The following is a 17,473-nucleotide window of genomic DNA, read 5'->3' as shown; positions in this document are numbered from 1 at the left end:
GAGAGGAATCCTGCAATCGTTCCAGTTTTGGGTGGATGTTTTTGACGAACTCTACTTTATGGCACAGAATGTGCGGCATTTTGTCGAGGAGACGGAAAGCGATGACAGCGGCGTAGAGTCAGAGGCAGAGTCGGACGGATGGGAGGAAATCAAGTAGAGTTAAAACCAAAAGCTACTGATTCAGACTTTATTTCGGATATTGAGTAAGAAAATAATAATAATAACAACAGTAATATTTTCGGATAATGGTGGAGACAGTCCTCACTCATTTGAATCTGGTTCTCATTGTAAGAGCCTAGAGAGTTCGGGATAATTATCACTGGAATCTGTGACTGTTGAAAACGAGAGTGACAGCAGGTCAGACAGTGATGTGTCGGAGATATTACAGGACTCGGAAACAGTTTTTTTCATTTGCCAACGGGCTCAAAGACGCTTCCTTTGGGAAATCAACCTACAACATCCCCCATTAGAGGTGGATGTTTTTGATGAACTCTACTTTATAGCACAGAATGTGCGACATTTTGTCGAGGAGATGGAAAGTGATGACAGCGGCGTAGAGTCAGAGGCAGAGTCAGACTGATGGGAGGAGATCAAGTAGAGTTAAAACCAAAAGCTACTGATTCAGACTTTATTTCGGACATTGAATAAAAAAACAATAATAATAGCAACAGTAATATTTTTGGATAATGGTGGAAACAGTCCTCATTCATTTGAATCTGGTTCTAATTATAAGAGCCTACAGAGTTTGGGATAATTCTCACTGGAATCTGTGACTGTGGAAAACGAGAGTGACAGCAGGTCAGACAGTGAGGTCCTAAGTTATTCATATTCGGAGCCGGGAACAACTGAAAACCCAGTCATCATTCATTTGGACTGAAAAACGTTTTCAGCACATTGTTGAAAAAAATAATGTACTTGTTTTCTTATATGCTTTATGTATTTTCACATTATAACAGTTGTTTCTGATGTATATATATGTATTGTAAAGGAAACATTATACCAAACTGTATTTTAACTGAAACACATGTAAGGTACAAACTTTTGCGGTTATATTTCTGTTATTTTAAATATAATTTTGTTTTTGAGAGAAATTTAATGACTTAACTTATATATATATTTGTACTGTTACTATATATAATTTTGAGAGAAATTTAACTAGAGCTATCACTAAAGGTGATGAATGTACCCCCCGCATGCACTGACACAGTATATTGCAATTTGACGCACACAAGATTGCATAATTATGTGGACTGTATGTATATAGACTGTATGTATACAGTATAGTAACAAAAAACAAAGTCCCATAACTATGCAGAATATTTATCTAAAAGAATGTAACATGCACCATGCACAACTAGGGTTGGTTCTGATCACTTGTGTGAAGTTTCATTAAATTGTGTGCAATGGTTTGGTAGATTAGGCACGCACAAGATTGCATATGCAGACTGTATGTACATAATATGTTAACAAGAAACAAAGTCCCATAACTCTGCAATTTTTGTCGCTGAAAGAACCTAACATGCCCCATGCACAACTACTGTTGTTACTGATCACTTGTGTGAAGTTTCATTAAATTGTGTCAAGGGGATGAGGAGAGATGGTGCGCACAAGATTGTGTCTATGTATATAGTATAGTAACAAAAAAAACAAAGTCCCATAACTCTGCAAATTTTTTTTCTGAAAGAACCTAACATGCCCCATGCACAACTACTGTTGTTACTGATCACTTGTGTGAAGTTTCATTGAATAGTGTCAAGGGGATGAGGAGAGATGGTGCGCACAAGATTGTGTCTATGTATATAGTATAGTAACAAAAAAACAAAGTCCCATAACTCTGCAAATTTTTTTTCTGAAAGAACCTAACATGCCCCATGCACAACTACTGTTGGTACTGATCACTTGTGTGAAGTTTCATTAAATTGTGTCAAGGGGATGAGGAGAGATGGTGCGCACAAGATTGTGTCTATGTATATAGTATAGTAACAAAAAAACAAAGTCCCATAACTCTGCAAATTTTTTTTCTAAAAGAACCTAACATGCCCCATGCACAACTACTGTTGGTACTGATCACTTGTGAAGTTTCATTAAATTCTGTCAAGGGGATAAGGAGAGATGGTGCGCACAAGATTGCGTCTACGGACAGACGGACAGACAGACAGACAGACAAACCTGAAACCAGTATACCCCCCCTTACAACTTTGTTGTTGGGGGGGTACAATGATATAAATTAAAGAGACATTTGTATGGTAAACCATGTAAATTTCTTAAGGATGAATTCCTGGAAATGGGTCATGACTCGTAGCTCGGGCAGATTACCATGGTGATGTGAGAGCTTCTGTCCATTTCAGAACCATCAGAATTTGCACCAATTTCTTTTGAAAATGACAAAACTGGTTTCTATAAGAACATTACTGTCAGGAAAAATGAACATTTGCAGAGGAGTTCAGGCAGAGACCCTGCAGTATACTTGAATAAGCCACAGCTGGATCAAACTGGTAATAACCTGTTTTAGCAAAGTCATGTATCAGCATGTGAATGAAACAAAATTAATGCATTCAAAACATTCTTTACCAAGCCTGTATTAATCAATGCTGCAAGTTTAGACTTTAAACTACATTTTATTGATTAAATTTACTTCTTCTAAAATTTAAAAAGAATCTGAATAACTTTATTTGGAAGAATTTACGGCAAACCAAAGATTTTGAGATTTTAAGTCTACGTTTAAATTTCAGACTATGAACACTGATGAGTACAGGTGCTGAATCTGACACTTTGTCCTCAGACAAATGTATTTACTACAGTATTATATGAAACCTACCTAACTTACTAAAGTGAACAGAATGAAAATTAATCAAAGAACAAAATAAAATAGATAAAGGATTATACCTATGACCTAAGTCTGATTTCACATTTAACTGACAAAATCACAGGTGCTGTATAACATATATATAACCAGATAATTTGCATACCTTATCAACCAACAATTGTCTGCAGCATTTTATCATCATTTTCTTTCAATCTGTAGCAACCACTTAGTACAAATCCACCACAATATATAACATAAATTGTACAAAATGACTTTCAAATTCTGTATTGCACAAGTACCTACAACTAGTTTCAATTCACTTTTTATCATTATATCACAGATCCCAGCTAATTTCCTCCTCTGAATTGTCTACACATACGTTACCACTAGTCCATGTCGTCACCAATGTCCAAGTACACATCATATGCCTCTCTGTTACAGTTCCCATCCTTTGTAAACACATACTTATGGAATGTCCCGTCGACACAAATAGCTGTAAGGAACCATATGAACAATGCAAGTTTATTTAATATCTGGTAACAATATGTTATGGCATTCTGTTTATAGACATTGGATTTCTGTCTGGAATGGTGAACTTTTTGATGCATAGAACTTTAAAGCACCATTATTACATCATGACTGTTCTTGTTTTTTTGTTTTTTTTTTTTTTTTTCTTATTTAACGTTGCACTGACACATGACAGGTCATTCGCTTAAGACGATTAACAGCTTTAATGGTGGAGGAAGAGCCCAGCTGCCCCTCTGTGCATTATTTCATCACGAGCGGGCACTTGGGTAGAACTACCGACCTTCTGTAAGCCAGCTGGATGGCTTCCTCAAATGAAGAATTCAACACCCGGAGTGAGGCTCTAACCCACATCAATGAGGGGCAAGTGATTTGAAGTCAGCAACCTTAACCACTCGGCCACGGAGGCCCCTACATCAAGACTGAAAATTTTCTGTATCTCGTTAAAACTGCAAAAATAAAATTTGACTATAAAAATTATGTAGTAAATACATATATCTTCAGTTTTATATTAATTTCACTCTGATGGTGAATCCTTTATGTTTTATATTCATTTCGCACTGAGGGTGAAACAAGTTCTAAATTTCAATAAATTTTTATGGCAAAAAAACGTTTATCTCCGTATGAACCAAACGAACTGATTTGTTACCTATGTGATTTAAAGTGTCTTTCGGTACATTAGGAACACTGCAATGCTTATTCTATGGTACACTAGGATTTCTTAATGTGAATAGACGTCCTTAAGCAAATACATGTATGCCTTACCTATCACAGACTGATTAGGACCAAACGCACACACACATGCACACTCTGCTGGCACAGTAAAGTTGGCCAGACCCCACTGTGATTCAACATACTGACCAAGGAAACCCATCTTCTTGAACCTGAAATTCAGAATATACTACACCTCCTGTAGGTAGGATTAACTGAAACAAAGGGCTAGCTATTAACATAGCCCTTTTGGCTACTAACCAAGCTTTGTCTTCTAAATTTTGAATGGTTAGTTATCAGAGATTACAATAACCTGCTGTGATCAATTATTCAACCTTCAATCTCTAAGGAATGTATCAAAGAAAGGATAATATAAATATTAAGCATAGGAGATATAATACAAGAGCTGTCACAGGAGACAGCGCGCTCGACTATTTCGATGCTGGATAGTGAAACTGGGCACATCTGAGGAAACTAGAGCTGTCACTGGAGTGTTTAATGACTCCAATTGTGGATGAAGATATTGCACAATAGCCTGAGTCTATGTCAAAAATATCAACCTAAAGTAATAAGAGAGGTAAAGATAAAATGTATCAAAACACTATATAAGTATATCCTAAGCAAATTCATTAAATATTGGTGCCAGAGTTATGCACCTTGTGTCATAAGGTGTGGGTGATGATGTTGAACAACTATTTTAAGTTCGAATCAAATTCATTCAGTAATAACAGGGACAGAGTGAAAGTGCATCAAAACTTTAACCTAAAATTCTAAGTAAAAAGAGGGAATAACTAGAAAATGCTTTTGTAAAAAAGCGCATGTCTCCCCAAATGCAAAGTCCTATAGGCAAGAAGTCAATAGGGGTCAGGAGCGAAAGTCAAAGAGACACTGATGGTTGGCTGCATTAGGGATCATCTACTTGGCATGTCCAGTCATCCAGCTAAATTTCAACACTCTTGGCCTAGTGGTTCTCAAGTCACTGTTCAGGCTCCTGTGACCTTGACCTTTGATCATGTGACCTCAAAATAAATAGGGGTCATCTACCCTGCATGTCCAATCATCCTATTAAGTTTCAACATTGTAGGTCAAGTGGTTCTCAAGTTATTTCCAAAAAATGATTTTACATGAACAGGCCACTGTGACCTTGACCTTTAATTGACTGACTCCAAAATCAATAGGGGTCATCTACTCTGCATGTTCAATCATCCTATGAAGTTTCAACATTCTGGGTCAAGTGGTTCTCAAGTCAATGATCGGAACTGGTTATCAATGTTCAGGCCCCTGTGACCTTGACCTTTAATGGATTGACCCCAAAAACAATAGGGGTCATTTACTCTGTATGAACAATCATCCTATGAAGTTTCAACATTCTGGGTCGAGAGGTTCTCAAGATATTGATTGGAAATGGTTTCCATGTTCAGGCCCCTGTGGCCTTGACCTTTAACAGAGTGACCCCAGAATCGTTAGGGGTCATCTACTCTGCATGACCAATCATCCTATGAAGTTTCATCATTCTGGGTCAAGTGGTTCTCAAGTTACTGACCGGAAATGGTTTTCAATGTTCAGGCCCCTGTGGCCTTGACCTTTCACAGAGTGGCCCCAAAATCGTTAGGGGTCATCTACTCTGCATGACCAATCATCCTATTAAGTTTCAACATTCTGGGTCAAGTGGTTCTCAAGTTACTGACCGGAAATCGTTTTCAATGTTCAGGCCCCTGTGACCTTGACCTTTAATGGAGTGACCCAAAAATCGATAGGGGTCATCTACTTTGCATGTACAATCATCCTATGAAGTTTCAACATTCTGGGTGAAGTGGTTCTCCAGTTATTGATCGGAAATGGTTTTCCATGTTCAGGCCCCTGTGACCTTGACCTTTGATGGAGTGACCCCAAAATCAATAAGGGTCAGCTACTCTTCATGATCAATCATCCTATGAAGTTTCAACATTCTGGGTCAAGTGGTTCTCTAGTTATTGATCGGAAATGGTTTTCAATGTTCAGGCCACTGTGACCTTGACCTTTGACGGAGTGACCCCAAAATCAATAGGGGTCATCTACTCTTCATGAACAATCATCCTATGAAGTTTCAACATTCTGGGTTAAGTGGTTCTCTAGTTATTGATCGGAAATGGTTTTCACTGTTCAGGCCCCTGTGACCTTGACCTTTGACAGAGTGACCCCAAAATCAATAGGGGTCATCTACTCTTCATGATCAATCATCCTATGAAGTTTCATCATTCTGGGTCAAGTGGTTCTCTAGTTATTGATCGGAAATGGTTTTCAATGTTCAGGCCCCTGTGACCTTGACCTTTGACAGAGTGACCCCAAAAACAATAGGGGTCGTTTACTCCAGCAGTCCTACAACCCTATAAAGTTTGAAGGTTCTAGGTCAAATGGTTCTCCAGTTATTGCTCGGAAATGAAGTGTGACGTACGGACGGACGGAAGGACGGACGGACAGGGCAAAAACAATATGTCTCCTGGGGAGACATAATTAATGAAAAATTAGTGCCAGAGTTATGCACCTTGCACCATATGGTGTGGGTGATGATGTTGAACAACTATTTTAAGTTTGAATCAAATCCATTCAGTAATAACAGAGACAGAGTGAAAGTGCATCAAAACTTTAACTTAAAATTCTAAGTAAAAAGGGGAAATAATTCATGAAAAATTGGCCCCAGAGTTATGCACCTTGTGTCATGTGATAAGGGTAATGATGTTGAACAATTGTTTAAGTTTGAATCAGATCCATTCAGTAATAACTGAGATAGAGTGAGTGCATAAAACTTTACCCTGAAATTCTAAGTAAAAAGGGGAATAATTCATAAAAAATGGTGCCAGAGTTATGCATCTTGTGTCATATGATGTGGGGGATGATGCTGAACAACTATTTTAAGTTTGAATCAAATCCATTCAGTAATAACAGAGGTAGAGTGAAAGTTCACCAAAACTTTAACCTGAATTTCTAAGTAAAAAGGGGGAATAATTCATGAAAAAATGGTGCCAGAGTTATGCACCTTGTGTCATATGACGTGGGTGATGATGTTGAACAACTATTTTAAGTTTGAATCAAATCCATCAGTAATAACAGAGATAGAGTGAAAGTGCATCAAAACTTTAACCTGAAAATCTATGTGATAAGGGGGGATAATTCATGAAATATTGGTGCCAGAGTTATGGCCCTTATGTCAGATGATGTGGATGATGATGAGGAATAAGTATTTCAAGTTTGAATCAAATCCATCAAGTAATTACAGAGATAAGTTGAAAAAAGAGAAACTGCACCAAAACTTTAACCAAGGTGGGGACGCTGAAAGACGACGACGCCGGGGCGAGTAGGATAGCTCTCCTTATACTTCGTATAGTCGAGCTAATAACTGTAGCAAAACTCTATGTACTTACGTTGATCTTTTATTTAGCTCTGTCTCTTTCACAGCAAAGATATGCACAGTTCCCTTATCACTGGAAGCACATAGGTATGCTGAATCCAAGCTGAATGAAATACTGCAAATACAGATTCATAACTGTATCATAAATTAACTTAAGATACAAATCAACATGGTGAGAAGTTACAAACCTACTGATTTATTAATTTCTTTGATATTAACAAAATGATTGAAATTGACTATGGAATAGGTCTTATCAAAATGTTAAAATCTATTTCTCAGATAATATCTCTGCTGTTACTCGGTGCATGTTTTTTGTACTTCCTTGACATAGAACTATCTAAATATGACCTGAAAACTGAATATTGATAGTTACTCATTCCTTTACAATTGCTGTTTTCGTTTTTTCTGTCATTAAAACTGCATTTAGAACTCAATAATTTTACAGCCAAAATATTTTACACCAGATAATGCTCTTCAGTGCATATTGATGGGTGAATGCCGAAGAGGTCTAAGTGCAGATAGATAAAAAAGCACATAGACTTCTTTCATATCCACCCCTCAAATTAAACAAAAAAATAATTTTTGAGCAACTGATGTATCTACAACATGAAGTTGGTTGACTGGCATATATTCTCTTCTTGTTAATGACTTTCAATAACCAAAGAATGCAAACCGCTCATTCATCCTGCTTACTTCTGTTAAAAGTCTTACTGTGACATTACAGATTTTCACCTATGACTATTGTAGACAACTTGTCACTGCTGTTATAGTTTCTATGTAAATATAAACTACACTATTTCAATTTGCTAGCTGTTACATAAGGAAATCTAGTACAGTCAAACTTGTGCTAGTGACCACCCTAGAATAGCGACCACCTGTCGACAACGACCGGTCCCCGGTCCCCCCTAGAAAAATGCTCATAAAAAGGCCATGAATAGCGACCACCTGGCGACCTCGACCAGCAACCGGCCTAATTCATTCCCAAGGGTCATATCTGCACCCCAATAACGACCAAGCTGGACCGTTCCGGCATGAAAATATTTGAAATCTGCCGAATTTCCACAACTTTCGCATTATAGCAAACATGATAATTACTGCTTGATTGAAAATTTGCAAGTTTGCACCGGCCGAATTAATACATAGAACATAAAGAAAGCAAGAAGCTGTAAAATACTTTTTATCAGCATGATAATGGCTAACTGAGAAGTGACCCTTACCCCGGAATAAAGACCACCTGTGAACAAAGATCACTTTTGCTTGTTCCGAATAGTGGTCTTTGTTCACAGGTTTGACTGTAATTTTGTTCAAAGAGGCCCTATTATCAATTTTGAATAAGAGTTATACCAGTTAACAAGAACATGTCATAGCTTTAGCAAACAAGAGGACCATGATGGTCCTGAATCGCTCACCTCTTCCCACATGACCCAGTTTTGAGTATGACGTCGTTTTTTCTATTATTTGACATAGTGACCTAGTTTTTGAGCTCATGTGACCCAGTTTTGAACCTGACCTAGATATTATCAAGATAAAAATTCTGACCAATTTTCATGAAGATCCATTGAAAAATATGGTCTCTAGAGAGGTCACAAGGATTTTCTATTATTTGACCTATTGACCTAGTTTTCGAAGGTACGTGACCCTGTTTTGAACTTTACATAGATATCATCAAGGTGAACATTCTCGCTAATTTTCATGAAGATCTCATGAAAAATATGGCCTCTAGAGAGGTCACAAGGTTTTTCTATTTTTATACCTACTGGCCTAGTTTTTGACCGCACGTGACCCAGTTTCAAAACTGACCTAGATATCATCAAGGTGAATATTCAGATCAATTTTCATGAAGATCCATTGAAAAAGATGGCCTCTAGAGAGGTCAAAAGATTTTAATAATTTTAGACCTACTGACCTAGTTTTTGATAGCAGTTGACCCAGTTTCAAACTTGACCTAGATATCATCAAGATGAACATTCAGACCAACTTTCATACAGATCCCATGAAAAGTATGGCCTCTAGAGAGGTCACAAGGTTTTTCTATTATTTGACCTACTGACCTAGTTTTTTAAGGCACGTGACCCTGTTTCAAACTTGACCTAGATATCATCAAGGTGAACATTCTGACCAATTTTTATGGAGATCCATTCACAAGTATGGCCTCTAGAGAGGTCACAAGGTTTTTCTATTTTTAGACCTACTGACCTAGTTTTTGACCGCACATGACCCTGTTTCGAACTTGACCTAGATATCATCAAGATGAACATTCAGACCAATTTTCATACAGATCCCATGAAAAATATGGCCTTTAGAGAGGTCACAAGGTTTTTCTATTATTTGACCTACTGACCTAGTTTTTGATGGCACGTGACCCACTTTCGAACTTGACCTAGATATCATCAAGATGAACATTCTGACCAACTTTCATACAGATCCCATGAAAAATATGGCCTCTAGAGAGGTCACAAGGTTTTTCTATTATTTGACCTACTGACCTAGTTTTGATGGCACGTGACCCACTTTCGAACTTGACCTAGATATCATCAAGATGAACATTCTGACCAATTTTCATGAAGATCTCATGAAATATATGGCCTCTAGAGAGGTCACAACGTTTTTATATTTTTAGCCCTACTGACCTAGTTTTTGACCGCACGTGACCCAGTTTCGAACTTGACCTAGATATCATCAAGATGAACATTCGGACCAACTTTCATACAGATCCCATGAAAAATATGGCCTTTAGAGAGGTCACAAGGTTTTCTATTATTTGACCTACTGACCTAGTTTTTAACCCCACGTGACCCAGTTTCGAACTTGACCTAGATATCATCAAGGTGAACATTCTGACCAATTTTCATGAAGACCTTGTGAAATATATGGCCTCTAGAGAGGTCACAAGGTTTTTCTATTTTTAGACCTACTGACCTAGTTTTTGATGGAACGTGACCCAGTTTCGAACTTGACCTAGATATCATCAAGGTGAACATTGTGACCAATTTTCATGAAGATCTTGTGAAATATATGGCCTCTAGAGAGGTCACAAGGTTTTTTCTATTTTTAGACCTACTGACCTAGTTTTTGATGGCACGTGACCCAGTTTCGAACTTGACCTAGATATCATCAAGATGAACATTCTGACCAACTTTCATAAAGATCCCATGAAAAATGTGACCTCTAGAGTGGTCACAAGCAAAAGTTACGGACGCACGACGCACGCACGCACGGACGACGGACGACGGACGCCGCGCGATCACAAAAGCTCACCTTGTCACTTTGTGACAGGTGAGCTAAAAACGTAATGTCTATATGCTAAAATAAAATTTCTCAAAAGATAATAAACAGTTTTTAATTTTCAGATATAACATGACCACCCGGATTGTTATCTTGAAGAAAGCAACTCTCGTAAGCAAATTTCCTGCGGAAAAAATATCTGATATGGATGAAACAGATAATATATCATACAACAACATTAGGAAATGCATGTAAAATTTTGGATAAGTATATGTGTTAGTTTAGAAGACGGAAAGTAAACACACCAATAAAGTTTGGCAGGATCGGCACCCCTTCTTAGTTCTAGCTGTAGAGTTTTCTTGTTGATGTCAAACACTCGAATCAACGTACCCTGGGACATGAATAACAAAAGCAGCAATTAATTTTTTTTTCAAATCAGTCAAAATTTTCTTACATCATCTTTCTAATTTAGATTCTTTTAGTGACAACCTAACTTTTAACATAAAAAAATTTACTTCATCCTGTATCTGACTGTTAGATATAGAATCACTCAATGACTTTCCTTTACTACTACTTCTGTCAGATAACCAAGACCTATTTACATTACATGTCTTTCAAAGATTTCTGGGCAAATTCCTTACAATTATATAAGAAATAGATAAAGCGAAGAACTAACTCCAGAAATATACTTTTTACTTCAAAACTAACATGTTTCGTCCATTGGACTTCATCAGAGTATAATAACAAAATAGTATGACGTCACAGGAAAGTACGACGTCAATGACGACGTCAAAAGACGTTACCCATTTTGGCGTAATATTCACATATAGTATAGGATCAACAAGAGCTGTCCATAAGACAGCCAAGCTCGACTATTCGAAATATTGTCACAGAAGCTGGAAATTATTACCCAAAATGTTAAATATCAAAAGAGTTTTAAGTTCAAAAGGGGACATATCAGAGTTATGGGACTTGATGCTATCAACTAGTTTTATAACCCCGAAGAAACATGTTAAGTTTCAATTCAATATCTGCATTAGTTTTGGGGATAGTAACTTGCATGTAAAACTTTAACCAGAATTTTCTAAGTCCAAAAGGGGGCATAATTTGCTCAAATACATGTTAAGAGTTATGGAACTTGACCCAGTGAGGTAGGTAATTGATCTAGAAAAAGAATAAATAAGTTCCAAATCTATATGCCTTTTAGTAATAGCTGTATTTTACTTGCACGCAAAACTTTAACCAGAATTTTCTAAGTCCAAAAGGGGGCATAATTTGGCCAAATACATGCCAGAGTTATGGGACTTGACCCAGTGAGGTAGGTAATTGATCTAGAAAAAGAAAAAATAAGTTTCAAATCTATTGCCTTTTAGTATAGCTGTATGTACTTGCACGCAAAACTTTAACCAGAATTTTCTAAGTCCAAAAGGGGGCATAATTTGGCCAAAATACATGCCAGAGTTATGGGACTTGACCAGTGAGGTAGGTAATTGATCTAGAAAAAGAAAAAATAAGTTTCAAATCTATATGCCTTTTAGTAATAGCTGTATGTACTTGCACGCAAAACTTTAACCAAAATTTTCTAAGTCCAAAAGGGGGCATAATTTGGCCAAATGAAGGTCAGAGTTATGGGACTTGGTGCTATCAACTAGTTTTATAACCCGAAGACACATGTGAAGTTTCAATTCAATATCTGCATTAGTTTTGGAGATAGTAACTTGCATGTAAAACTTTAACCAGAATTTTCTAAGTCCAAAAGGGGGCATAATTTGCTCAAAATACATGTTAGAGTTATGGAACTTGACCCAGTGAGGTTGGTAATTGACCTAGAAAAAGAATAAAATAAGTTTCAAAGCTATATGCCTTTTTAAAATTTGATAGCTGTATGTACTTGCATGCAAAAACTTAACCAAGGTGTGACGCCGACGCCGACGCCGACGCCAGGGTGAGTAGAATAGCTAGACTATTCTTCGAATAGTCGAGCTAAAAATAGATACTTATTACAATTATATAATCATTTATGAAACAGATATGTGGGAAAAATCACAATTGATGAATGAATAGGTGGTATGTAGTACATACAAGTAAATGCTATTCCTAAAATATTCAGGTAGACACACTACACCCTTTTCTTTGCATTTTTATTTAATTCAAACTGTGTAACATCTGCTACCTTAAAGGGAATTCCTATAGTTTTTTATGCGCATCTTTCTGCGCAGCCGACACTTTCTATGGAAAACTGAACTGAAGTCAACATTTGTTGAAACATATTTCAGACAATCTTAAATATGAGGAATTTTGAATGAAATAACATTTTTGATAAGTTATATCAGTAATCAAATGTTGATACTGGTTTATGTTGTATTGACAAGTATCATGCCTGACAGGTATCTTGCTATTTTTGTGGTTGTGTTTTCACATCGCATTTTAGTACAAAGACAGTGTTGTTCATATAATGTAAGATAATTGACTTAGTACTGATAAGACAATATCACCTTTCAGATTATTTAGTATTCAATTATAGAAAGAATTAAGAATTTTTAAAACCTTTTTTTAACTTTTAGCAGACATACATGTAATCAATTTGGCCAGGTTCGCGCCATTTCCGTCCGGATAGGTGTTGTATTCTAGTGGTCTTAACATGAAATTTAGCCTGGTGACCCATACATTTTTAGCCATTTTTATGCTCACAATACAATTATCTATACACAAGAAGAAAAAGAAAAAAATCTATGAAAGAGTTTTTTCAAAATTTAAAAAAAAATATTCTTCACTATGGGTATTTTTCATTGAAAAAAGTTCACAAAAGTAAATATGAAACAATATTTATTTTCATTTGTACCCATTATTGTAAGGATAGAGTATTACAAATATGACTATGATATCAAATAAGTATATAATAAAATCTGTAAAAAGAAAACACCGTATTGTGCTGCCTAGATGTATATTTTGGTTGGTATTTATAAAAAAGCAGAAAATTATGAAAATGTTGAAAAATCGCTGGCAGTTTCAGCAACAGTGGGCGTGTTCAAAACAATTTTTCACAGAAACAAGCCTGGTGACCTATTGTTTTTATTTGTTCATTGTTTTCAGCACAAATTTTCCTATCATATATGTCAATTTAAAAAAATTCTATGAAAGGAAAAAAACTATAGGAATTCTCTTTAACAAATACTTTATGATTTTAATGTGGATCACACTTTCTGACTATACACACCTTGACAGAAGCCGTTGCCAGCAGAGTACCAGACTGGTTTACTGCAACACAGGCAAGTTCTGTCTTATGTGCATTGATTGTTACAGGTGAAGATGTCTGGCCTGGCTGCGAGTTATCTAGATTCTGAAAGAATACAATTCAACTGTCAAAAGTTTCTTTATCATAAACAACTATGCAGTATTTTCCTTAATAAATACCTGACACTCTGTATTTATCAGATTTTTAGTATTATTTTCCATAATCTGTCCTTTAATCAAATTTTAAATTATTGTATCAAACAAACTTTCAACATTGTTTTTTAATTTATACAAAATCTAAATTACAGTTTATAAAATGCTACTTGAAATTTAGCAGGAAGTGCAACAGTAAGATATGTTATGTATACCACAATTTGTACACTCCCACAGATATGCCCTGGGAACACTAGAGTTGATCCAAATGGACTCACTTCACATAGACCTGAAAATATAACCTTAATACATGTATATCAATCATCTGTCATGTCTGTAGCAACGAAATAAGTACTAGTTGTGATTATAATCGACTATATAAAGAAGAACATGAAAAATTCATCAAAGACTGTATTCTGGTATTGTCACCATTAAATATTGGACTGAATTTCTAGGGACAACAACTTCAGTGCTACAGTGTCCTCTGACATTGTCGGTTGTGAGATGGATCCATAGCTGCATAAAAACCAAAGACATGCAAAATGGTGTCTGTAACTCATTTGCTTGCATACAATTAACAGAGCAACTCGCTTATTCTCACAAACATTTGTGGAAATGGATTCTAACAGGAATGAGGTGTCAAGAGTGATTTAATATAAATTTTAGAACTTGTTTCACCATCCATCAAAAATAAATTGGAATAAACTTATTTTGGGGATGGGAGGGGGTGTGAAAGTGCAACTACACCAGCTTTTCTACTAGAGAAATATTTCAAATAATTAAGGAATGGCAAATGAGAGAACTACCTATTTCCAATGTTCTCCTCCTAGGAAAGGAGAAACCACTTCAAGGCTTTTACTATACAGTCAGCACCTTAATCACAAAGTCATAGAGTCCTTTCCCATGCTGTGTTAGTAATGCACTGGTCAAATCAAGTTTGGAGCAAATGCAAAGAAGTTGTATGAAATGAAAAATTTTGGACAACACATTTAATACCAGTAATGTCAAGCTGAAAATATCAGTATTTTGTACATGTGGATTACCTCTAGGATTATCTCTGGTATCAAATGAGAGCAATTTCTGTGGACTGTTGGGAAAAGAGAAGACATGAACTTGATTGCGCAGCACCACTATCAATCTGAAATATTCATGTACATTTATTTTGATATTCCTGACTCTAATACATCTCTTCAATATGTAATTCCAATTTTCAATATCTCATAATCTGTAACCACACAAATGATTATTACACAAATCACTATTTCATTTTGCAATTATTATATTATTTGCAAGTATTTTATTATGTAAAAGTGTGTAATATATGCAAGTACCTCTGTCTTTTTTAAGCATAAGACGAAATGTTCAGGACTACCCAGTTTAGTAAAAAAAGTTTACAAGGCAAAACTATACTGACGAGATAAAGAAACGCCTCATTGAAATTTGGCGTTATTTTTTTCCTAACGCTTTTAATTGTTGTGAAATGTAGTAAATCTACATGTACTCTGACCGACAAACACAGTGAACAAAAACTCGCGCAATTTCATTCAGCCATTTGTTCACTTCATGTACCTGGTCATGATTTCCTCGTGCAGTCCGTGCATGTAAACCATGTGGTTTGATTGAACGATTTTTGCACATGTACATGTGTAATACGACACACAACCATATTTTCAGCTATTCTCTGAAAAAAAACATTAGTTTTCGTAATGCCGAGGCTGAATTCTGAAGAGAGGGCCCAGGTTTTGGCTATGCTTGAATGTGGGCGAACGCAGGAACAAGTTGCTAGACGTTTTAACGTCTCTCGTTCGACAATTGTGCGTCTTATTAGACGTGTTAGAGACACGGGAACGTCTATCGATAGACAACGTTCAGGTAGACCGCGTGTAACGTCAATACGACAGGATAATTATATATGTCAACGTCATTTACGTGACAGATTTGTGACGGCGCAATCTACGTCACGTATAGTTGTAGGTAACCGTGGACGTCAAATTAGTCGACATACAGTGAGAAATCGACTCAGAGAACGCGGAATTACCTGTCGTAGCCCCTACCGCGGTCTAATTCTAACGTTACGCCACCGTCAACAACGTCTTATTTGGGCCTGTAACCATCACGGCCAGCGTTGGCAGAACGTAGTGGTCAGTGACGAGTCGCGTTTCAACTTGTGGAACGCCAACGGACGTATCCGTGTCTATAGACGACGCCATAACGCTACGCAAACAATTGCGTTTTGGAGCACAATCGTTACGGTGGAGGTGGAGTAATGGTGTGGGCAGCAATCAACCATAGGTTTAAGTCCCAACTCGTCGTTTGCCAAGGTAATCTCACAGCCAGGCGTTACATCGACCAGATAGTACGTCATGTAGTTGTCCCTTTATTCCGTCAACATCAAGGATTAGTCTATCAGCACGACAACGCGCGACCTCACGTTGCACGCGTCACCAGGGACTTTCTACAGGCTAGAAACATTAATGTTTTACCTTGGCCGGCGTGTTCACCGGACTGCAATCCGATTGAACACGCGTGGGATTATCTCGGACGGCGGTTACGCCAACGTCAACCCCAGCCAGCAAACGTCGGGGAACTGGTAGCAGCGCTGCACCAGGAGTGGGCCAGAATCCCACGGTATCTGTTACGCAACTGGTGCGGCTCTATGAGGCGTCGCCTTGCTGCTGTGGTTGCTAGCAGAGGTGGCCACACGCGCTACTGATTTTTCTAATGCAATTTCTCCGACCGGGCTGCGACAATGAAATGATTTCTTATTGACCATAAATTCTTGTAAGCATCTAATTTGCGAATGGAATTGTTCTTTTCTAATTTTGAATCACGGTTAACGAAAAATTGTATACCGAGTTTGAATGAGGCGTTTCTTTATCTCGTCAGTGTATTTGACAGAAATAAACATGTCTAACTTGTTCCAATTTATTTCCTTGACCTTTAGCCAGCTAAATTTCTAAGGTATGGTCCACCATTCAATTTGGGCAATACCATTTATTATTTAAAGAGGTGTTCATTGAAAATTTACTGATGAATAGCGAACAGTGCAGACCATGATCAGCCTGCACAATTGTACAGGCTGATCTTGGTCTACACTGGTCGCAAAGGCAAAACCACTTGCCGACATTAGGCTTAATGTTAATGAATTTTGTATTTTAATATCCACGTTTAAATATTTTTTCAAACAAACAGAACATCACAAGACACGCACTCCTAACACTAACCTGTCTTTTTTAATTCTGACAGCCTGTACTGGTTGAGCAAATGTTATATCTATTATAGGTTCACCTCTGTGATCGTCCCATATAGTAACTGAAAATACAAAAAGGTAAGTTTGCAGTATTTCAATACTTCCAATCTTGACCACAGATTATCTTAGACATCTATTTTCAGCAATAACCTATCAAATTTATAAGTATTACTATCTCTCT

The 17,473-nt window shown here is 36.9% G+C and overlaps 1 protein-coding gene across 3 annotated transcripts in view; it reads right to left on the bottom strand.

Moving 5' to 3' along the window:
- Window positions 1-614: 614 nt before the first annotated feature.
- LOC123562647 (WD repeat domain phosphoinositide-interacting protein 4-like) overlaps window positions 615-17,473 on the bottom strand; it is a 38,260-nt gene continuing 21,401 nt past the window's right edge. For all 3 annotated transcript variants that reach the window (XM_053534155.1, XM_053534161.1, XM_045355265.2), the window contains exons 5-12: window positions 17,267-17,354; window positions 15,086-15,180; window positions 14,258-14,331; window positions 13,873-13,995; window positions 10,961-11,046; window positions 7,444-7,545; window positions 4,097-4,215; window positions 615-3,299 (exon numbers count right to left, since the gene is read on the bottom strand). In XM_053534155.1, the coding sequence (XP_053390130.1) occupies window positions 3,193-3,299; window positions 4,097-4,215; window positions 7,444-7,545; window positions 10,961-11,046; window positions 13,873-13,995; window positions 14,258-14,331; window positions 15,086-15,180; window positions 17,267-17,354 (794 nt within the window). In that variant the 3' untranslated portion in view covers window positions 615-3,192. The remainder of the gene's footprint in view (window positions 3,300-4,096; window positions 4,216-7,443; window positions 7,546-10,960; window positions 11,047-13,872; window positions 13,996-14,257; window positions 14,332-15,085; window positions 15,181-17,266; window positions 17,355-17,473) is intronic.

The sequence above is a fragment of the Mercenaria mercenaria genome, chromosome 2 (assembly GCF_021730395.1).
Source record: "Mercenaria mercenaria strain notata chromosome 2, MADL_Memer_1, whole genome shotgun sequence".
Lineage (NCBI taxonomy): Eukaryota > Metazoa > Mollusca > Bivalvia > Venerida > Veneridae > Mercenaria > Mercenaria mercenaria.
Note: the sequence above shows the minus strand (reverse complement) of the source record. Positions and strands in the feature narration are given on the sequence as shown.